Raw genomic sequence first — 24,114 nt, 5'->3', positions numbered from 1 at the left:
AAAATAATCTAATAAATTATTTAAAAAAATTGATTTTTTTAAAATATATTTATTTATTATCAAAATTTTGATAATAATAATATATGATTTTTAAAATTCTATTATTTATATTAGTAACAGTATCACTCAACTAAGATAAAGAAATTATCTTAACCAAACAAAACTGTTATCCTCATTTACGCCTTATCTCAAATGAAACAAACTTTTTTCTTTATGTAACTAGTATTTCACCCGTGCATCGCACGGGATGATATTATTAAAAATTAATGAAAAATAAATAGATATTTAAATTGAAAAACAATATAATTATAAAACTATTTTTTCGCTAATTTTAAAAAAATTTCTTAAATACAACGAATGTCGATTAATTTTTTTGGCTAATAATCACTATCATATATCAGAATTTTAGATTGTGTTAGCCTGTGTCAATGACATGATGCTTTTCGTGTTTAGTGTATTGATATCTACCACTAACCTTGATATATATTTAATTGTTTAATTTTTGAGAAGTTATACATTATTATTTTTTAAGATGCGATTAAAAATAATTTTAAATCAAATTCAATAAAATTAATACGAAATACTTTTTTAAAAAATACAATAATTTCATCTAAATCCTTATTCAAAGACAATTTTATGACATGTTACGTGTTTGACACATTTGAATGATAACAATAATTGTTTCATAAATATCTTTATCCAAATGAGTTGTGATTTTATCTACAAAATATCTTCAGAATATCAACAACAGTATATTATTCCTAAAGAAAAATGAAATATGCTATTGGAAATAAATTATGTATAAATCAAAAAAGTTATTTTATTAATATTTACTATGTATATTCCAAAATAATTCCAATAAATTTTATAATATGTCTCCTAATAAAATGTGTACTTTCTTTAGAATTGGTTTAATCATTTTCATTATGGGACATTTTTTACTATCATGTATCCGTGAACTTTTAATACAGAAGAAAATTATCACATTAGTAAATATATAATAACTAAAATTTTGTACAAATAGAAAAATAATATTTTTTATTTTTCGATCATGAAAATCAGATTTCAAACTTAATGTCTTGTTGTTTCCATATGTAGGTAGTTCATAACAACGAACAAAACCAAATTTAAACGAACATTACATCTTAGAAAGATTCAACTCAGATATAGTGCTGAAAAGATGAGTCATTTCATAACTCAATTTTGGAGTAGATAAATTTAGTAAGATAAATAGAATAAAATTAGTTTTAAATATAATATGCAATATTACATTATTTATAATTTAAAATTCAAGTAAGACATCCAACTGGACAAAAATTATATATTGGATGCTTTTGACAGAATTATATGATACATTAACCTTTTGAAATTATGGAAATCTCGAATTGCATTCATTTCGTGTCAACATTTCTGATTTTTGAGTGTCGTATACATGTTTATTGAGGGTAATTTAATGTCCATTTGAAAAACTTTTGAATCCATATCTTTTAATTTTCTTGGGCTCTCTTATTTGAATTTTTAAGAAGACAATTCAAGATATACAATATATATATATATATATATATATATATATATATATATATGTTTTTGAAAAAAACTACAATACATTAATTTTTTCAAATTAATGTAATCTCGAAATAATATGGATTTGAGATAAAAAAAATTATGATTATTAAATGATAATTTAATGTCCAGTGGAATTACATTAATTTGAAAAAATTAATGTATTGTAGTTTTTTTCAAAAACATATATATATATATATATATATATATATATATATATATATATGTTTTTGAAAAAAACTACAATACATTAATTTTTTCAAATTAATGTAATCTCGAAATAATATGGATTTGAGATTAAAAAAAATTATGATTATCAAATGATAATTTAATGTCCAGTGGAAAACCTCGTTGTAGTGATAACTTTTAATATTCAAACAAATTTATTTTAGAAAATTAAATTAACTAATTAATTATTGTATTTTTTTAGTAAGTAATTTGGACAGAAAATTACTTAAAATAACAAAATATATTTTTGAATGATTTACCTCATGAGTGATATTGAACATTGCAATCATTTGTATTTTAAATTTATTTATACAGTTTTTAATTAAATTGATTTATATAATCAATGCAAATTTTTTAAATATAGTTTATGTTTTAATAGAGTTTAGTTTCAGTTTGAATTAAAAAAAATAAAAAGCATATAATATATAAATTACATTCGAATTAATATAAAAAGTAATTAAATTCAAAACTGAATTAAATGAAATAATATAATCCGTGAAAAAAATAATTGAACTGAACATTTATTGCAGTACACATATTTCAATATTCATAATATATCTTTCTTTTTTTTGAAACATCATTTTGGCGGGACACTACTATTTTTGGCAACAATCTGCTTATATCTAAATATAAATATATCATAGTAATACAAAATCATATTACAAATTAAATTGATTGATATAATCAATGCAAAAATTTTAATGTTGTTTATGTTTTCAATAGAGATTAGTTTCAATGCAACCAATAATTGAAGTTATTATTTATTGCAGTACACATATTTCAATATTCATGATATATCTTTCCTTTTTTAGAAATGACATTTTTGCGAGAAATTACTATTTTTAGCAAAACTCTGCTTTTATATATATATATAGATATTGTTATAATAATATTTGAAATTTAAATATAAACATTATATTATATCAATAATTTTGAATATTTATTCAAATACTAATACTTACTAATTTTAATAATTAATTACATAAACGCTTTGAGCATGGTACGATTGAAATAGTATTATTAACTTTGTCGTAATTCTTATGAATTTTTTATTGATAAATTTCACTGATTTTAACTATACACATAACGTTTTTAAAAAATAGAAAATGATGTGTGTTTTGTTTTTGAAATTCTTATTACATAATAATAATAATAATAATAATAATAATAATAATAATAATAATAATAATAAATTACTCATAAAAGATGTTTTTATTGATGATTAAAAGTTATAAAAATTATATTTTGCCGTTTCAACTTTGAGTCGCAGTAGAAAAAAAAATCAATGAAACAATCAAATGCCAGTCAATGGGAGAACGCGTTCTGAGAAATTTCCCCAGTTTCACTTAATTTCTTTTACTGGGTGTAAATATCCTAATTGTCAACATGGTAGAGAAATTTCTTTTGGAAAGTTTCTCTTTTTATATACCCAATACATTTTTTTACTTTATTTATTCAAGTCCAACTTCATTTGGTACTGTCACGTCAATAACAAACACGGAGAAGAGAGTAATTTTTTTATAAATAAAATATTAAAATGAAAGTTATCTATTTTTTACATTGAAATGATAGGAAAGAAGATAATTTTCTTTCTTCTTTTTTTTTTTGATTATGTAGTCGGGTTGTTATTAAAAATATTTTTGGAATTATTTACAACTTAACCAACATAAAAATATTTAGATAGTAAAAAGTGATTATGAAACCATTTTTTTTTTACAAATTTGCGAAAGTTTATAAAAGAAGATTCTATAATGTTTTTTTAATCTACTTAAGGGGTTAATTTAAGTTTAATTAAGGTAATGTTTAATAATTTAATACCATAAAATGTCTTGTTGCAATATTATATATTGATCATTTATCCAAAATCAATCAAATCATTATCTATTGTTCTCGTATCAATCAAATAATTAAATAAAAATTATAGCATTTATTAGTTATTGAATACAATAAAAATTGAAATTTAGAATTTTATCCCAAATTTAATCAGATTATATTATTATTTATTTAATATTATTCCACATCAAACTCAAATATTTTAATAAACAAACTTTTTTATCCACGTAATCCCATCAACCAACTAAACAGACTCTACTATAGATATAATATAATTTGAAACTTAATTAAATAATAAATATATTAAATGTAATAAAAAAGATTAATTAATATTTTTTAAAATGTGTATCGAATCAATCAAATATTTTAAATGCTGAAGTCTAATCGTACGGATGTCTAAAGGGAAGTAACAAAGATAATATGAAATTGCTGTCTTAGTTCTGATTGGTTCGTGATTAGAGTTTGATGTTAAAATCGACCAAACTTAATTTTGACTAATGACTTTTCCTTAAGCTAATTTAAGGATAACCACCACTAACAGTGGGCCATGTTTCATCTGTTCCGACAGGGTGCCACGACAGGAGACATCCACGCGGCACATTCTGTCTCGTAGGATGCTCATGTGTGCATCCATAGCAATTAAGTTCATTTATTATTATTGATAATGAACGTTATGCGTTGATTAATAGGTTTGAATGGAAATGGTAACAGATGCAAGTGGTATGAAAGAGTTGGGCATGTAGAGTATTGAAAAATGTGTGATATACTTTTCTATTTTTAAGTCTTTCGGATTATTCGAGGTTGAACTGTATTGAGTGATAAATCTAAATTGAAATGAGAGAATTCAAAATGAGAGATAACATTTGAAATTCGTCACAATTACTATAGAAAATTCAAGATAAAAAATTCGCTTGAATTTTCTAAATCAAACAAGTCAGAAAAATTGGAATAATTGATTTGAAATATATGCATCCAAGAACAAAACATTTTGAAAACACGGGATAATGTGGGGAATCTTTGTTAATCAAGATCTATGGCCCATGAAATGTGAGATATCATTGATAAAAATGGAATACAAAATATAAGATTTAACATTATCATACACAAATGGGCATTTAATTTTATATAATTAATGGTTAAGCATATGGATTAGGTTCCGCCAACTGAATGTTTCTGCCTATTATTAATTCCAAATTAGTGTCAAGCATGTCGTCTTGAAACATTATGGAACAATATACGTACCTACCATATGTCTTGAATTACTAATCCTACGTGAATATCTGAATCCTTGTTGTTTCGCGAAAAATTATAACATATGATAATGATATTAATTAAAAAAAAAATTAACTTTGTTTTGATGGTTACCATCTTCCTAATAATTATACCAATAATTATACCAATAATTAACTAATAAAAATCGAACCTTACGTTTGTTAAATGGAGAGGAAAAAGGAACAAAATTGTTCTTTTTTTATCTGTTGTGGAGTAAAAATCCTTTTTACAATGATATAAGCTTCTCAACTAATAACCGTAAAAGAGGTACAGAAGAAGTAAAAACGTAGTAAACAAAAACACGTTTCTATCAATTATATCTATAACCAACACACCCCCCTCAAGCTTGATACAAATTTCGAGTACCAAGCTTGGACAATAGGTAACGATGCTGATCTTTTCCTAAGCTCTTGGTAAAAATATCAGCAAGTTGATTGGTGGTGGAAAGATGAGCAGTTTGGAGAATTCCCATAGCAATCTTCTCACGTACGACATGACAATCTATCTCAATATGTTTGGTACGCTCATGGTACATCGGATTAGCGGCAATACTGAGGGCTGCCTTATTGTCACAGTAAAGGATAGTGGGATTACGAAGTGTAACTCCCATATCATGTAAAAGGCCTCGGATCCAGACTATTTCGCAAGTAGTAACAGCCATAGCACGGTATTCCGCCTCAGCCGAAGATCTAGATACGGTGTTTTGTTTCTTGGTGCGCCACGACAGTAAAGAATTACCAAGTTTAATACAGAAACCAGTTAAGGAGCGTCGGGACATGGGACAAGAAGCCCAATCCGAATCACAATAAGCTGAAAGAGTCATAGAGTTATGCACCGGCAAAAGAATACCCAATCCAGGGGAACCTTTGAGATATTTAACCACACGGATAGCAGCATCCATATGGGATGTTTTTGGATAATGCATGAATTGACTTAAATGTTGAACCACATAGCATATATCAGGCCGTGTGATAGTAAGGTAGATTAAACGGCCAACCAATCTCTGATAAGACTCAGGATTCGGCAGTAAAGAATCAGAAGAATCAGCTGGTACCTCTGATTTAAGAATACGATCCAACTCCAAAGATGTCAATTTCTTATTTTGTTCCATAGGGGTATCAAACGGCTTGCTCCCAGCAACACCTGTATCTGCAATAAGTTCCAAGGCATATTTGCGTTGATTAAGATAGATGCCCTCAAGAGATCGAGCAATCTCAATACCCAAAAAATATTTCAACTTGCCAAGATCTCGAATTTGTAATCGAGAATGTAAGAAATGTTTCAAGGTGGCAATCGATTCCGAACTATTTCAGCTTGCCAAGATCTCGAATTTGTAATCGAGAATGTAAGAAATGTTTCAAGGTGGCAATCGATTCCGAACTACTCCCTGTGATGATAATATCATCCACATATACCAATAATATAGTGATGTGCTGAGAATCGGTTTTGGTAAAGAGAGAATGATCATGGTGAGACTGTGTGTAACCCGCAGCTTGCATGATCCCGGCAAATTTATGATTCCATTGCCGTGAAGCCTGCTTAAGACCATACAACGACTTCCGTAAACGACACACTTTATGATGATCTTGGATGTGATAGCCAGGGGGAATCTTCATAAAAATTTCCTCATCCAAATCGCCTTGAATAAAGGCATTAGCAACATCCATTTGTGTTAAAGGCCAATTATTAGCAGCAGCCAGGGTAAGCAAACATCTGATGGTGACAATTTTGGCCGTGGGAGAAAACGTATCATGGAAATCTATTCCGGGCTGTTGTGTATAACCCTTGGCAACCAAACGTGCCTTGAATTTATCAACTGTACCATCAGGATGATGCTTTATTTTGTACACCCATCGACAACCAATGGGAAGAACATTATGAGGAAGATCAACGATATCCCAAGTATTATTAGAATCCAGGGCAGTGAGCTCTAATTCCATGGCCTTTTTCCATCTAGGATCTGTGATTGCCTCATGGTAAAAGCGAGGTTCTGAAACTGAAGAAATGGCTGCGGCAAAGTTTTGATAAGGAATAGAAAATCTAGAATAAGAAAGGTGTTGAGAAATAGGGTATGCACAGTGAGCAGAGTGACTTTGAGGTAATGTGGAACAAGAGAAATCTTGCATCCAGCGAGGGACGGTTCTCATTCTATCAGATCTTCTCAATGGTGGAACAATATCAGTAGGCTGTAATGGAAGAACAGGAGACTCATTTGGTGGTGGAATGATAGAATCATCTTCTAAGAAAAGTTCAGTATTGGATGAAGGTGAAAATGGAGGCACAAATGACACATTGTCAGCAAAAGGGAATAAATTCTCATGAAACACAACATTCCTTGCAACAATAAATTTTCTGCTCTCAAGATTCATGACTTTATATCCTTTTTGGACATTAGAATATCCCAAAAACACACAGGCTGTGGCACGAGGAGAAAACTTATGGGCAATGGTTGAGGACGTAACATAACAAAGACATCCCAAAATCTTAAGGTGATTATAAGCTGGAGGTTTGTGAAATAAGATTTCAAAAAGGGTTTTGTTTCCTAGGATAGGACTTGGTGTTCTATTGATAAGATAAACGGAGGTCAATACACAATCACCCCAAAAACGTAGTGGAAGAGAAGCTTGAAATCTTAAAGAACGAGCAATGTCAAGGATGTGTCTATGCTTACGTTCCACTACTCCATTTTGTTGTGGCGTATAAGGGCAAGAACTGAAATGAACAACACCACGAGAAGCAAAAAAGGTGCTGCACTCTGTTTTTAAAAAATCAGCTGCATTGTCCGATCGAATGGACTTGATTTGGGTCAAGAACTGAGTGTTGACCAATGCAAAGAATTGCCGAAGAATTCTTAACACATCTAGCTTGGATTGCATCAAAAAAACCCATGTTCCTCTCGAAAAATCATCCACAATAGTTAAGAAATACCTCTCCCCATTATATGTAGGTGTATTAAAGGGACCCCAAATGGCCATGTGAACAAGTTCAAAAGAAGAGTTAGTTTTTGTCAAACTCATCTTGGGAAATGGTAATTTTGATTGTTTTGAGATAGGGCAAATAGAACAATGATTCAAAGAAATATTCTTTGTCAAAAAAGGTAACAAATGCATTCTGGAAATGGACATATGTCCTAATCGTTTGTGCCAAGTATTACAATCTATCAAAACAGAATTTTGGCACACAAAACAATTCTCACAATCTAAGGTATTACAAATGGGATTGACTGAAGGGAAAAAATTTACAGTATGAGAATGACTGAAGTTCTGAAATGGTTGAGCGACAAGGTGATACAATCCATTGGCTTCTTTACCAATCCCAACTATCTTCCCACTCATTTGGTCCTGAAACAGGCAAAAACGAGGATAAAAAATGATGAAGCATCTATGAGCCTTGGTAAACTTGGAAACAGACAGGAGATTGTGCTGAAAATGTGGAACACAAAGCACATTATGCAAGGTAATCGAGGGGGATATGAAAACTGAACCTATATGACTGATAGGGAGCTTATTACCATTTGGCAATTTGACAGAATTAGAAGGATCAGCCATTGATTTAGCACCTTGCATCAATAATGCATTTCCTGTCATATGTTCATTTGCACCGGTATCTATAATCCAATCAGTACCAGATTGAGGAAGGGCATTACCTGCCATGTTAGTGACTGGAGTATTCGAGCTTTGGATACTATGACCACCCAGCAATTTCACTATCTCAGCATATTGTTCTGGAGTGAAGACTGAAGCAGAGGAAGCATTATCTGCCATTCCCTTTAGGTTGTCCTCTTCTACTAAGTTCACTGCCACTGTAGGTCTATTTGGTTTTACATAGGCTTTCGGGTTTCTTCTAAAATCACCACGAGAATCACCACGAGAATCACCACGAGGTAGTAATCCATGTAAACGATGCCCCGGGGGATATCCCACCCGTTTATAGCAAGTGGCTTTCGTATGTCCAGTCCAATTGCAATAGTCACAATAAAGCATATTCTTCTTTGGTTCCTCAGCTTTGTATTGCGTGGAGTAAAATACAGTTGCTGGTGGAGGATTTACTGAAATCAATGATCTATGAGATTCCTCTTGTGATATAATAGAAAAAGCCTGTCCAACACTTGGAAGTGGTATCATCATAAGGATTTGACTACGAATTGGCATGTAACTATCATTTAAGCCCATGAGAAATTGGAGCAATTTTTGCTGCTGATCATGAATCAAATACTTCCTTGCTGTATCACATTCACACGAAGGAAGTGTAACCAATGAAGCATACTCATCCCAAAGATGCTTGAGTTTAGAATAATAAGCAGAAATTGTACTACTTCCTTGAGTCAAACGACTGATATCACGGTGAAGGGAAAAAATCCGTGAACCATTCACTTTATCAAATTGCTCTTTCAAGTCATTCCATACCATCGAAGCATCCGTCGAATACACTATTCCTTCATAAATTTCCTTAGAAACAGTATTCATAATCCATGATAGAACCAGCGCATTGCACCGTTCCCACTGATGAATCGAATTGTGTCCGGCCACAGGTCGTGGAAAGGAGCCATCTATGAATGCCATCTTATTTTTAGCCCGTAACGCTATTATCATAGCTCGACTCCAAATTCCGTAATTCTCTACTCCAATCAACTGATCATTGACCAAATTCATTCCTGGTGTGTCTGAAGAATGCAAGAATAAAGGATCGTTGAAAGTACCTTGATTCGCCATGATTCGATTCACTGATTAATTCAGCTGATTTCGAGCAAATGATGCTTCGATCAATTTTCCTGATTACCGTCTAGAGAAATCGCCTCACAATTACAAAATTTCTGCAACAAATTTCAGCAAAAAAAACAAGCTAGATCTTGGATCGCATTAAGAGGTAGGATTGATACCTACGCTCTGATACCATGTTAAATGGAGAGGAAAAAGGAACAAAATTGTTCTTTTTTTATCTGTTGTGGAGTAAAAATCCTTTTTACAATGATATAAGCTTCTCAACTAATAACCGTAAAAGAGGTACAGAAGAAGTAAAAACGTAGTAAACAAAAACACGTTTCTATCAATTATATCTATAACCAACAACGTTGGAGGTAGTACTTGAAGTTGTTAGTAAAGTTACAACTTAAGCATGCAATTTAAATCCTTTAAAATAGCAAAAATAACTATAGCTCCTCAATTTGCCGAAGAATCTAAACATCCATAAACTTAAGAGATTGATGTCGTAGATATATCTAACGTTGTGTTTGAATTGATAGAATTAAAATCTATTCTTTGTTTTGATTAATGAACGAAGAAAACTGAAGTGAATTTCTAATCTACTGTATATTAAGTTATAAAGCTTCAATAATAATAGTCGTGGATTTCAAATACGCAAAAAATAAATGTCATTTGAAATCATTTTATCAAACCTATCTCTCCAAATCAAATATAACTATCAAAGTGGACCTAAACTACTTCCATCAAATACGGATCAATTGCTGACCATATGACATCCACGGATGTGTTTATCAATCCTATTTCATACACAGGATGTCCGAAAAATAAGCAAATATTAAAATTTTAAAGACATAAAAATATCGGGCATTCAAACATGATTACTCTTCAGTATAATTTAATTTACAATAAAAATGTTGGCTTATAAGGGAACTCTATATGCTCTCCTAGAATATTGATAGAGTTCCTCTCTTGCACTGTTCCCACACAAAAAAAACAAGAGTAGCTAGTTTGCTTTATATCGTTCCAATAATTCACAGATGTGATGGTAAAATGAACCAGACATTTAGGTGTATATACAACTCACAATTATATGCTACGGATTCAATGAACACAAATTGAATCTTGACATGCGATAGATATTGGGATTAGATACATTTAATCGAAGCCACCTAAAAAAACGAGTGAAGGGACAGCCCATTGTTGTCTTTCCAAAATTAGAAACTGTAATTATTCCGATTTTGACCATATAAATGAGACATGGTTGTGATATATTTCTAGAGTTAGGATTATAATTTATATTCTGGGGTAGGGGGTTTATAAGATTCCAAACTCGAGACGTGTCTTATTTTTGAGGCACATGGTGGTATTGGACCAAGAGGATAGTGGCAATATTAAAGATATATGGGAAAATAGTCGAAAATTAAAAGTCAGTGTAACAAAAACAAAATTTGACGCTTGTAATTAAAGTAACGTAGGCGTCCTCAATTTTGTATATTTGATTTTGTTTTCAGTATTTTTGTAGCTTATAAGTTTTTTTTTTTAAAAAAAGATTCAATAATAACATGTGACTAGCTAGTTTGTTTGTTAATTATCTTTTATTAGTATGAATTTATGTGTATATTTAAAAATTTTAAAAATATTGTTGAATCATAAAATAATCCCATAAGAAGTACTTTACTGAGATGAATGATTTTTTTCAAAAAAAAAAAACAAGATGAATGAAAATTTAAACTGAGTAAATGAAAATACAACGTAATGTTGTTTTCCGTTTTAAAAGTTAGAAAAAAAATTTAAAAAAAAAGAACAAAACCTTATTCATTAATCACGCCACAGTCGCCACTTGTGGTGAGGTGACAAATTTCTCCTAACAAGAAAGTGACTTAAAAAAAAAAAGAAATTTGAATTCGATCTAAACTACGCCCCCATCCCCAATGTTACTAACTGATTATCACAAGGCTCTTATTGAAACTTGGCGCGTAAAAAGAGGAAAACTTACTAAAACAAATGGTGGAGAAATTTAACGTAAGGACGTTGTTTTAACCATAATTCAAAGAATTACCTCCTTTCTTCGTCTCTCAGATAAATCCGGACACGGTCAAAATCTATACAAATTGGAAGTTAAGTAACATTCAGTTTTTCATTGGAATTTGAACTTGTGACTTTCACGTTATTTTCTAAAAACTATACCGTATGTCATGATCGTGGAGCACTGGATCATATATCAGAAATGATAAATGTGGCCATGTATCATGCAAAAATTAAATACCGATATAAACTATTCATGTGATCCATGTGAATTGGGTGAGCTGGGTCGGGACAATCTACTGGATCTGATAAAAGTTTTTTTTTTGAGAAGATGAGCAAGAAGATCTATCTTATATATGGTGAAGGTATATCTCCGTAAACTATGGCTTCAAACGTAACTTGCAACAAGGAAATGAACTTGTGAATGGGCGCTAGAGAGTGTCTGGTATAGTCACTCCGATGCTTAAATTATCAGGTTGAAGATGAAGGAAAATGAAAATATATGTGAGTGTTCGAAGACACAAAATTCATAATGTGTGTATCCGAAAGATTCTTCAAATGTGAAACATACATGCTATTTATAGAAAAAAATCTCATGATTATCTTGTTTTCAGTGTCAATTTACTACTTAGGGTAAGATGGCTGTCCATACTCTACTTCTGACAAGTTGTTCTGACACGCCAACTCCTGTGGTTCTGACAATAATGATTGTCAACCATGAGGTAGTTCATACTGATGTACTCGAGTGATATGCGTTTCTCGAGGTAGCCCGGGTTGAAAACCGCCCGGGAACTTATATGAGACCCCAGGCACTTGGTAGCCTGGGGAGAAGATGTCTGTCCCAGGTATTCATCTGTCGGGCTTATGATGAACTCTTCTTGCAGATTGACCCTGATTTAGGTTATCGATTTAATATCACGGATCATCCATGACCCGAGCTCTTATGGAGAGGATATCACCAACTATGTAAATTATGATTACAATATTTTGTTGAAACAAAATCGAGTGATGATGTGAATCACCGCGGAAAAAAATTACACGAGTATATTATATAATTACAGGGAGCAAATTTGTTGGTTTGGCTTTTGAAATCATGGCAAATAATTCGATGTAAATAATTGATAAATAAATTTGTATATAGTATGAACCCGATGGAAAGAGGGATTATGAATTTATGTTCCCATAGATTTAAATCTTAAAATATGGTAGACTACTATTGCTTGGGTTGGGCTGCAAAAAAGTTGATACTTTAACCCAATCGTGATGATGGAAATAGCCCATCAAGGTAGAGGTTTACAAGAGACTGACCTAATATTAGCGTTGGAAGTATTGGTTTAGCATACAACATTACAACCTTCACGAAAATATATGCATGGATACAATGCAAGTACAGCTAAAAGAGCTCAGACTCAATCTTCATCCGATGAGGTTTTTAATACAGTACTGTAAAATATTAAACCATATATAATAATACTCCACAAACAACAAACATGCATTCTTCAAAACACTGAAACAACATGCAATAGAAAAATCACACGGCTGGTTTGAATCCGCGTCTCGAGAGAGCAGCAGCGGACAGCAAGATCAGGAGTACGAGAACAACCATGCCTGCAAATGATCCGATCAGCGACCCCGAAATTCGCTCACAGAAGGAGTTGAACTGTTGGCAAATAGCGAACCAATTTGTCCTTGTGTTCCCTTTGTGTGCCAAGTATACTATTGCTACTGCTGCTGATGCCCCAGAACTCAGAAGTGCCAACATTCCCTACACAAAATCATTTTGAGAAAATCCCTTTTCATTTGAATATTTAATCATATATAGTTATTAAAGTTACATAGTCTGGATATGGACAAGAATTATGAATGTAATGAAATAAAGAAAGGGATCTTACTGCGTCGAAGAAAATCAAGAAAACCCTACTGTTTTGTGCACCACTTCTTACAATGTGGAAGATGGACAGTGCCAAAGAGAGAACAAGATACGCACTTACTATAGAATTCGCCACCACGAAAAACCTGCAGAAATTAATTCATTAATCAAGATTATATTCATGCATGCATAAATAAATTATCATCATAAATTCTTCAAGATGAATAAATAACTAACGTGAACATGGGAAGATCGTTGTATTCAGCCCGAAACTGAATGAACTGAGTGAAAAACGGAAGCGTTTCATCAGTTGTCCCCATGGAAATAGCACTTGCTAAAGTAGCAATAAGCGCAATAATTCTCAGGATAAAATCTATAACAGCCACTCCACGATTCACCCCAGCTCTTGGAGCTGAAGATTCCTTCACACCGAGTTCGAGCACGCCTCCCTTCATCTTTCTCGAGTATAAACGTTGCTAGTTGTTGAGAAAAAAAAAATAGGTTCCTTTTAGTTAATAAAAATTGCTGTAACATTCAATACCTTACCTGATATGAGAATTTATATGCGTGGAAGAGTGATAAGAAATGCGTAGCAGGTTAGTATTTGTGCAGAATCTCGAAACAAGATGTGGAGTAGTAAATAATTTACTTGCTAAAGCTGCTACAGAACCATATTAAGTTAAGTCTACCTGCTGTACTTTTCCAACTCCATTAGAAGTTCTAACCTTGAAAAAGGAAAAGGAAAAGGTTTGGTCCAATACCTAAAATGGAAATAATTGGTTCTACACTTCTACTTCTATATATTTGTTACATCTATGTATATCTATTAATTCCAATCTTCATTTCCTAAAAAAAAAAAATTAATTCCAATCTTCTCACAGATACACACGCACACACAGAGACAATACTTGTTATCTATATATCTTATTATTTTGATGTATATATGATAAGTATTTATTCAGTGTTTACAATATTTATAAAGGAAGAAATTAATGCTACACATAAAAATGATGGAGAAAACATGCATAAATTGTTGCGGGGATGTTTCTCTCTTTGATAAGGATTAAGCGTAATACGTGTGTGAACCGTGTATCATGACTTTCCTATTATTTTATTATCGACAATCTGTACTTAAACCATTATATATTTCTTGCCAATCGCGAGTCGGTTGGTGAATCAATCTGCCGAGAAAAGACCACGATCTTTTATTTTTTTAATTAAATTCGTTTATAACTTCGTATATTTAGTTTTCTAATTAATGATTATATCAAAACCTCCGGTCCGAAATTTGTATTGAAAAGCGCTAAATTATATTGTGTATGAGGTGGAAAAAAATATCGCATTTTAAATATACCAAGGTTATAGTAATAAAAAAATATCGAATTTACTAAAATTTTTGTTAGAGTGTTAATGGTATGAAATTTGAAATTTTCGATATATACCAAAATATCAAAATAATATATATAATTTAAATTATCTATATAACTTTTTTCAATAATAAAGTTAAATTAAATAATATAATATATTTTTGGGTATAAAACAATATATACTGATATCATACCACAAGATTTCTATATAATCGATATGTCAATTATTCATATAGAAAATTTTCGGTACGATAAATATTTTTAAAACCTTGATTTTTATACGGTATATGATATACATTTTTCGTTAAACCTTCATTTTAGACGTTGCTACGACTATCACGGCACCAGCCCAAATCGTGCTTTATTTCTCCTAAATCAAATCTGTCGCCTAACCAAAATAATAAACTTACAATTTCATTACATTGGTTTGTGATGGGGAAATATAAAGCTTAGCCACACACGGATTAATTAGTTCTACTATAGAGGAAAAGTCAACTATGACAAGGAGAAAACAGTCATTTCGCCCGAGCCAAACCATCGAATAGACTAAATTCGAGATTCATAGCTCCCAAAGAGTTGACTTTCAGACAACTTTTTAAGTCCCGATTCTTCATTCCCCTCCCTTCTACTTGTGATCTTGATTGTAATCCAGGAGCCAGAGCAGAGGGAAAGAGATGGATCAAAACAAAAGCGCGTTTCTGATCGGAATCGTAGGTGCGGTGATCACGCTTTCTGCTTATTCCCAGACCTTCGTATCTCCCACACAGTGTATCACGGTCGGATTGCTAGTTCTGATCTTTGGTCTTCTTGTTAGAGAAGGTATTCTCCCTGTTTGATGAGCTTGTTCTCGAAGGATGTTCTTATTTTCTATCATTCGAAAATAGATAATAATTTTAGTTTTATTGCGTTTGTTCTCCATTTTGTGCCTGTAACTTAAAGATTTTTGGAAGCCAGATATTTGACCACCAAATGTTGTGTTCATGCTTACGTTTTACTAAAGCTTAGTACTGACTTGTGGTATATTTGGTTTCGAAATAATATTACAAGCCGCTATGGAGAGTTCGCCGACTATTATCTTAGACCCTCACGTTATATCACACGAAAGAGTAACATATATTCTCTCCAGTCTTTGGTTTGTGTAACATAGTATAAACAAGAATTAACTTCGTTTGTTAGGATGAGTACTTCAAAATTTGTAGGGTTTCAATCATAACTCGTGCTCACATTTGTTACCCAGAAAAAGGTATTCGATTTACTTCTATAGGTGTCGATTTTGATCGATATGATATCACATTATCAAGCAATAATGAATTATATTCACCAAAATTGATAGTAATTGTTTGAAAAATTAATCAGTAAACACTAGAACCATAATTAAGACAGACTCTTTCACGCTTGCTTCTAATCAATCACCTCTTTCAAAATTTATGTAATATCCGCGGTTACAGAAGTATCACCCGTTGAATGTAAAAATAATCGACACTCAACTCTCTCAGAGCTATCAAAAGAATACGACGACCCAGCAAACTAAAGACAAAACTAAACACAGGAAAAACTATCGATCAATACCTCGAGAAATAAATAAATATCAATATAGCGATTTGAGTATATGGCCAAGCAACTTCAATAAGAATTTGATCTGAGAACAAGTGTATCGATCATCTCAGGTTGCAAGCACTCCCTCGTCATCAGTAACTATTTTTTCCCACTGCATTGTTCTTTGCTTTAACTGAACATCCACAAGCAGGATATTCACCGTGAATCTCATAGAAACATACAAGGTAAACATCCTCAGTGTGGCAGCCGATTATGCAATTTGATGCCGAAAATATACCACCACCGTCGTACGAGTATTATATGCACACACACATGTAATATACAAGATAATACAAGTCGTCAGTGTGGTAAGCCCATGTATGCAATTTGAATCCGAAAATATACAACCTCCTTCGTACGAATATTATATGCACACATATGCATTATACAAGATTACTAGAATGAAAATATGCTCATACATGCATATATCCACAGCTTCAGACATGCAGGAATGGTGTACCAAAACCCCATTTGGGTGGGAGTCGGGGTTGTTAACAACTTACCAGGCCTATGGTGGACACTAGAAGAGACAAAACTGTCGACGCGTGCGTGATAATTTTGAGGCAAGTTTACCTGCCGACATCACAACCGGTCTCTACAGTCCATTAACCCCAAAATGCAGATATATATTTTGAGTACTTAGAAAACAGGTAACGATTTGTTTTTTAAAAGACTGAATGTTGATGAGATCCTGAGCCAATCATAGCCTAATTCTTCTCAAATCCATCTTGGAAATCCTTTTTGACATAACAAGAATTACCTTGACGCTCAAACAAAATAGACAAAAAGCTTCCCAAGAATAAACAACAATAATGATTAGTTTCAAATTGAGTCAAATGCCCAATGATTAGTTTCAAATTGCAATGTTCGAAAATCTGCAAAAACGCTCAAGATAAAAGATGCAATCATATAAGCCGACACATGACACGAGAAATAACTAGTATTGACTCTACAGGAAACCACAAGTATGTATCATCCTAAACATACAGCTGAGAAGAATGAAGTCATCTGATACATCAGTTGAAAAACGTAAAATAGAGAGTGGCAGCAGGTTCTTGGGAGAACTACAGATTAAGCTTGGTGATGTTTGGTACCAATACGTGTTTCAAGGGAAGAGTCTTCAGGTATTGGTCCTCATATAAAAAAGCATCAAGGTGGGCCATCAGTTAATCGAAACCCTCTATCAACTGGTCTTTGGGTTAAGGCAGGTGGCTTCATCAATATAGGCAAGTGGTTGACTTCAGGCTTCAGATATCTCAGCTGTTATATTGCGAAGGGAAATGAAACAAAGGTAAAATAATAGAATCAGTCAACTGGATCAGGGGTGTGACAATCGGGGCAAGTTGTCAAAATGCTTCATTGCAATGTTACTTCAAATACTGATAAGCGCAACGGAAGCAAGTGGAGACATAATATGAAAAGTGATATCATGGTCTACCTGTAATTTTACTACAATGCTCTAGTAGTCGTAGGTTCTCCCACGTGAAACAGGACTACGTGCAGAAAACCTGGTTAAGGAAATGGAAAATCAGGGATTGGGAACATTTAAACGTTTCAAATGACAGATAAGGCAGTTATGCATTTTAAGATGATTGTAAGTCAACTTCCCTAGTGAGAATAAAAAAAAAAACAGAGCCCACAACAACAGAGAACATGAAATAATCAGGTCATTTAGGAAATCTAATCTAGCACAAACTCAAGGACAGAAACTCTTGATAAAGTCCATGCCAGTAAATAATTTTCCTTATAAAGTTTCAAGGAGAACACAATCAATACTTGAACTGATTACACCTCTGATACAAAGACCAAAAAGGTAAAGACATAGAGTGAATAAACAAAAAAGAATGCAACAAGTCTCACCCAGAACCAACAGATCGCCCTGAGGAATAGCTTCCATATGCTCCATATGCATTGCCGCTGCTACCACTCTGCAGATGGCGGGAAAATGTGATAACAATGCAGAACAATAAAATAAATGAACAAGCTGTATGCTCATGCTTTAGTTTTATTTATGATGTGAAAAATAATTTACCCGGGAACCGCCATAACTACCATAATTATCCGCTGGTGCCAAATCAGCAGCACGACCATATACACCAGAATAAGAATACCCTCGCTCACGGTTCTTAGCATCCCTGTTTCCATATTTCAAGCTGTCTGAACCATCTGCTGATATTGGAAGATATGGGACAAAAGGCATCAATGTAGACATAGCGCCCTCCTTCTCAAAAACATTAGCCCTCAAACGTGACATTACTTGTATAAGAGCATCCTTGGCAATATCAGGATCTCCAGAAATCTGCGAATGGTAAAGCACAACATCAGCTACATTCAATTATTTCTATTACGGTCCTAGATGATCCATTGGTTGTGCTTCCTCTTCCTCATTTGCATGGCTAATTTTTATTTTACACTAGTTCTGCTAAGGATGGGGAGAGACCAGAGACATTAAAAGCATACACCGAATTTATCTTCTCATAATTACTCTAGCAATTGAGATAATATTAAGAAACTTAAAATAGAGTAATGCAATAGCAATCAAACATATTCCAAAGAAAATACCAGTTACTTAACAAATTGAAAGGGTACACGCTGACACCCATTACGCTTAAACCTAGAAAGTGCACTTAATGCTAATTATTAAAAACCACAACAATGCCTATCAGTTCACCTGAACCATTTCATCATCTTCAGAAGCAACCTTAGGCAGGTTTTCTTTCGACACTATACGAATATTAGCCTTGGTCACTTTCCTCATCTCCGAAATTATGGACCCTCCTTTTCCAATGAGACAGCCAATTCGAGAAGTAGGAACAAGTAACCTGGTCATAAAAGAAACAAGACCAGAGTCTCTTTCGACTTTTTCACTGCACCTGGGCTGCAATCGTATAGCAGCATCGATTGCCGGAGAAAATGAATCTTCAAAAATCTGAACCAACACAGCACAAGAATAAGTGAAAATAAAAGCTAATATACCAAAACCTCGAATCAGATAATTAAACTAAAAATTACCTCTTTTGCAGAGATAGATATCAAGCAATCATCTCCCTCAGCAGCAGAGCTATCAACTTTAACAGTTGCCCCAGAATCTTGCCTTACTTGGTTGATTACTGTGCCTCCCTTGCCAATGACACCCCCTATATTAGCAGTTGGACACACCAAGCGAATTGAGAATTCTCTTGAAGATGTTTCATTCCTAGGAGCTGAGTAAAGAGACTGAGGCCACTCGGATCTTTCACCCTTGTATCCCCCATAGAGCCCAACAAGTGGAGTTAATCCCATGATTGGAGCACCAGCACTGGAACCCAATACTGAACCACCAGAAGGATACCCAGTACGAGCAGAAGAAGAAAGTAAATGCTGAGATCGAGATGGATTGTCATGTAGGCGAGATGCAATCTCATACAGAGCTTTCTTCACCACAGAAGCATCACCTGATATCTACATGGCAAGGAAAGAGGAAGGATAATTGGACTCAAAAATGGTTTGACTTGAATTGCAAGCATTTATCAAGAACGACAAGGAATAACAATGACGGGAACCAATTGATACTCGACTGCAACTCAGAACATCATCGATCTACAATCCAAAAATTAGCATTGCAAACGAGAATAAGAAACAACATGACGCTAAAAAAAGAAAAACTGAAATAAATCACCAAATCATCCCAAGGTAACGTAGTAACTTCCAAGAATATGAAAAGTGTCCCGGCCATATCGCTCTTAACTATAAATAATATTTAACCAAGATATGAACAAAAGAATATGTGGCTTTACGTAGGCCACCGCACTCCACAGTACCTGGACAAGTTCATCTGAACGCAATGCACATGCTGGCAAATGATCATCCTTTACAATTCGAATCTGTGCCCCAGTTTCACTGCGGATGTTTTGAACTATCTGTCCACCCTTCCCAATTATGCAACCAATCTGATCAGAAGGTACCAGAAGTCGAACTGTAACTTGTGGGTACTCTTCTGAGTCCTCAACCATCGCATCCTCAGCAATGATCCTATCATGTACCCTAAAAAGGGCATCTTGAGCGGGACAAAGATGACTATCGAATCCATCAGAGTCATTACTCTCCTTGCTAGCACTGTATATGGTAATGACTCGTTCCTCGCATCCTGCAACAGACTCACCAATTTGGATCTTTGATTTAGTGTCAATTCTTAATTGTTTAACAATTTCTCCTCCCCTTCCAATAATACTTCCAATTTTCTTCCCTGGGCATAAATAGCGATACACTGTGTCATCGTAACCAATATGAAACGAATCTTTATCGCTTCCAGAATTTCTTCTTTTATTCCCATTATTTTCAGCATAATCAGAATGGGAATGAGGTCGTTTGCCATAGTTATTTCTCTGACCGGTCATCCTGATATTAGATATTAATAACATTCAAACAAGCACATGATTAACAGATAAAGAAAAATAACCATATGTAAACATTAAAGCATTGAGAAGGTTGATAACATATCCAAATAAGGGAATCTCAATCCAAGAATTACTTATAACCCAAAGAACACCAAATTAAGGTTTTCAGGAGCCCAAACTGTTACGACAAGCAACAGCCCACCAAGATCACAACTTTTCACCAGCGCAGAAAAGTCAATAATCTCCATTGCATCGAGAAAGTCATGAGAGTATTGGGGCGTTACCTATGCAAAGGCTCATGTCTTGCCGGATATTGGGAAGAGAAAAAACAGGCACGTAATCCTAGAAACTAGAATTTATAGATTCATTAAAAAAATCAGCAATCTTTTCTCTCGACTGAAAACAAAGGAGCATTGCCCAAACTTCGGAGAGCACAAAACTACGAATCGACTCATCGCCCTCTAGTGGTCTACCCAAAAGTCATAAGCGGATGACCCACAATAGAACAAAGAAGAATAGTTAAAGAAGAAGCACAATTGTTAGCATCGCAGAAAGATAATTACTCAAGAATTCTGGGGTGAAAAGATCCAAGAATCACAGGATGACGTGAACGAGGCATCCAAAATTTAATAATAATGATAATACGCAGCAATAATCGATGTATACGCGAAGTTACATGTAGATTGAAACTATTGCAACATTATACCTCTGGATCGCACAACAATTCTGGAGGGTTGAATTCGGGAGCGAGATAGGGATTACAGCAAGTTCAGCAATGGTGCGAGAAAGTACCTAGGGTTTTGACCGGACCAGACATTAACAAAATTATACTTACTATTATATTCAAAAACAAAAAAAAAAACAAAAAAACTAGGCCAATTCTCATAATTCTACATTTATAATTAATTATTTTAGAATTGGTTGTTATAAAATTTTATAATTAACTAGAATAGATTGAAAGTTGCATAATTTTTTTATTACTTAAGAATTTATAGAATTTCAAAACAAAATTCTTAATTTGAGGCATTATAGTCATTCTATGAATATTTATATCTATAATATCTATTTATATTATATATACGGTATATACTTATATACTATATTATTAAATTTAAGATCCTTAGACTAACTATACTTAGAGGACACCAAAATATTTAATTTCATAATTATCTTTCTTACTTTATTAAAAACTTAGTCAAGTCACTCCATATTTTATATAGAAAAAATCTAAACAAAACTTCTATTTTAAATCGAACAACTCTTCTAAATTAAAAATAATTTCATGTTAATTGTTCAGTATTATTTGATTAAATTAAAAATAATAATAACACATACAACGTGTACATCTTTTATTAGTATATTTATATATATGTTGGGACTTTTAGTAGTTCTATTTTTTAACACCTATTAGTTTTTACATAAATAACATATTCATTTAGATAGTAATATTTTTCATATAATTTACACATAACTACAATATCTAATTCAATTTTAAAATTAGCATATTATCTATATAAATAACATAATTATATTATGTTTAATTACTTATCCAAATAATAATTACAAATTATAACAAAATTTCATGATTCAGTTCGATCTGTTTTAAGATTTATAAATATAAATAGTTCTAATTCGAAGTTTTTAATTTTTGGCGGTTTTTGAGTGAGATGCATTTTCCATGTGCAAGATAAATAAAATGAATTTAAATTCTTAAACGAACCGTGCCAGGCTGTTTTCTATCTACAAAAATGGGCTGGCCCAATAGTAAAAAAATAAACCCGTAATGGATTAAAATATAGACCCAGAATTGATAAGTTATGGTCAACGTCCCATCCCGACCCGAACCCGCAGTTGACGGATCATGTCGAGCAATTTTAACATTTTTGGCATCTAATTTTTAAACAATAAAATACATACTAAAAATTAAATAAAATACTTCGAATGAAGAGATATAATTGTAATAATATTCAAAATGTAATAATAATTATATAAATATATTGTCGATGATGTGGACAAAAAAATTTAGATAATTAAAAAAATAAATGATGTATAGATTAAATATATTATTATCATTTTACTAAAAAATATATTTGATGGTAATTCTTCTCCAACCACTCAAATTTCAACTTATATAAGTTTTACATTTTTATTTACAAGTACTTCTTATTTTTACTTATAATCTACTACAAAATAATATATAGAAAAATCACTTAAAAATAAGAAAAAACTCGATCAAGCAAACAACATCTATTACTATCTATTAAGGGTGAGGCACTTATAGTAACTAACTTTGGTGTCATGGTCTGTTTTATTAATTATATATATTAATAAAATGTTAAAAGTTTTATGTAAGTTATATGTAGTTTAGCGGTTAGAGTCTTTGTTCTTAATGGTTTAGGTTTAAGGTTCAATTCCTATTGAGATCATTTTTTTATTTTTTTATTTTTTCATTTATTTTTTAATTTATCTATCAAAATTACAGTTTAGTCCCTCACTATTTCTTATAGTTATATTATGATCCTCATTTAAATATAAATCAAATGAATTATAAAAAATATTATACAAGCACGCAACGCGTGCGTCGGTACACTAGTACTAATTAATCAAACAGACCCTTTCAGAGATGTATGACTCGTGCTTTGGTAGATTATGTGAGTGTTTGATCAATTATTATTATTTCGATTCTTCGTAGCAAACAATTTTGTCGTGACAAAAATCTGTGTGAGACGGTCTCACATGTCGCATTTTGTGAGACAGATCTCTTATTTAGTTATCTATGAAAAAATATTACTTTGTATGCTAAGAATGTTATTTTTTATTTTGAATATAAGTAGGATTGATCCGTTTCACAGATAAAGATTCGTGAGACTACCTCACAAAATACTTAGAATTACTCTTTTGTCGGACTAAATATGGTCTATTTTGATTAAATTGATTTGCAAATTTTTACATTAACGTAAATTTACTCGTATATACCGAAAGATAACAATGGCTAGTTCCAGCTTCGTTAAAAAATTAATCACACAGGAAAATGACCGCTTGAAAACTGGTGAAAACCTCAAAAAGGGGAACCAACCAATATCGTGTGAAATCCAAAAATTTAAGCAGACTGCACCCATTTTTGGTACACAATGCATTTATGGAGTCCGTAATAATAAGTCAAACTAGGGGTCATACCTATAACCTACTGCCCACTGGGTAGAGCCAGGTAGGTGGCAGGCCCTCCTCTCTGCGAGCTCAGTATTCGTGTGGATTTCTGTGAATAAATCTCCTTCTCTTTC

At 32.6% G+C, this 24,114-nt stretch overlaps 2 protein-coding genes and 1 long non-coding RNA gene across 3 annotated transcripts; all 3 read right to left on the bottom strand.

The window, feature by feature from the left end:
• Positions 1–13,015: 13,015 nt before the first annotated feature.
• On the bottom strand, positions 13,016–13,994 carry LOC140809932 (casparian strip membrane protein 1-like). The gene is made up of 3 exons (XM_073167718.1): positions 13,732–13,994; positions 13,517–13,640; positions 13,016–13,389 (listed from the first exon to the last, which is right to left on the bottom strand). The coding sequence occupies exons 1-3, from the start codon at positions 13,947–13,949 to the stop codon at positions 13,156–13,158; spliced, it is 576 nt and encodes a 191-aa protein (XP_073023819.1). The 5' UTR covers positions 13,950–13,994; the 3' UTR covers positions 13,016–13,155.
• Positions 13,995–15,571: 1,577 nt separating this feature from the next.
• On the bottom strand, positions 15,572–16,091 carry LOC140809926 (uncharacterized). The gene is made up of 2 exons (XR_012113200.1): positions 15,944–16,091; positions 15,572–15,911 (listed from the first exon to the last, which is right to left on the bottom strand). It is a non-coding gene; the product is annotated as an uncharacterized lncRNA (long non-coding RNA).
• A 326-nt stretch (positions 16,092–16,417) lies between these two features.
• LOC140834463 (KH domain-containing protein At4g18375-like) lies at positions 16,418–21,658 on the bottom strand. The gene is made up of 8 exons (XM_073199391.1): positions 21,540–21,658; positions 20,258–20,834; positions 19,470–19,898; positions 19,129–19,386; positions 18,490–18,756; positions 18,318–18,385; positions 17,896–17,965; positions 16,418–17,717 (listed from the first exon to the last, which is right to left on the bottom strand). The coding sequence occupies exons 2-7, from the start codon at positions 20,831–20,833 to the stop codon at positions 17,917–17,919; spliced, it is 1,647 nt and encodes a 548-aa protein (XP_073055492.1). The 5' UTR covers position 20,834; positions 21,540–21,658; the 3' UTR covers positions 16,418–17,717; positions 17,896–17,916.
• Positions 21,659–24,114: the final 2,456 nt, after the last annotated feature.

The sequence above is a fragment of the Primulina eburnea genome, chromosome 1 (genome assembly GCF_022965805.1).
Source record: "Primulina eburnea isolate SZY01 chromosome 1, ASM2296580v1, whole genome shotgun sequence".
Taxonomy (NCBI): Eukaryota; Viridiplantae; Streptophyta; class Magnoliopsida; order Lamiales; family Gesneriaceae; genus Primulina; species Primulina eburnea.
This window is presented reverse-complemented; position numbering and strand designations above follow the sequence as displayed.

Coding starts and splice junctions, on each gene's coding strand:
- LOC140834463 (XM_073199391.1), bottom strand. CDS start 20,833: ATGACCGGTCAGAGAAATAACTATGGCAAACGACCTCATTCCCATTCT. Junction 19,899..20,257: donor GTTCAGATGAACTTGTCCAG/GTACTGTGGAGT, acceptor CTTGCCATGTAG/ATATCAGGTGATGCTTCTGT. Junction 18,386..18,489: donor GTAGTTATGGCGGTTCCCGG/GTAAATTATTTT, acceptor CGCCATCTGCAG/AGTGGTAGCAGCGGCAATGC.
- LOC140809932 (XM_073167718.1), bottom strand. CDS start 13,949: ATGAAGGGAGGCGTGCTCGAACTCGGTGTGAAGGAATCTTCAGCTCCA. Junction 13,641..13,731: donor AACGATCTTCCCATGTTCAC/GTTAGTTATTTA, acceptor TAATTTCTGCAG/GTTTTTCGTGGTGGCGAATT. Junction 13,390..13,516: donor TCTTGATTTTCTTCGACGCA/GTAAGATCCCTT, acceptor GATTTTGTGTAG/GGAATGTTGGCACTTCTGAG.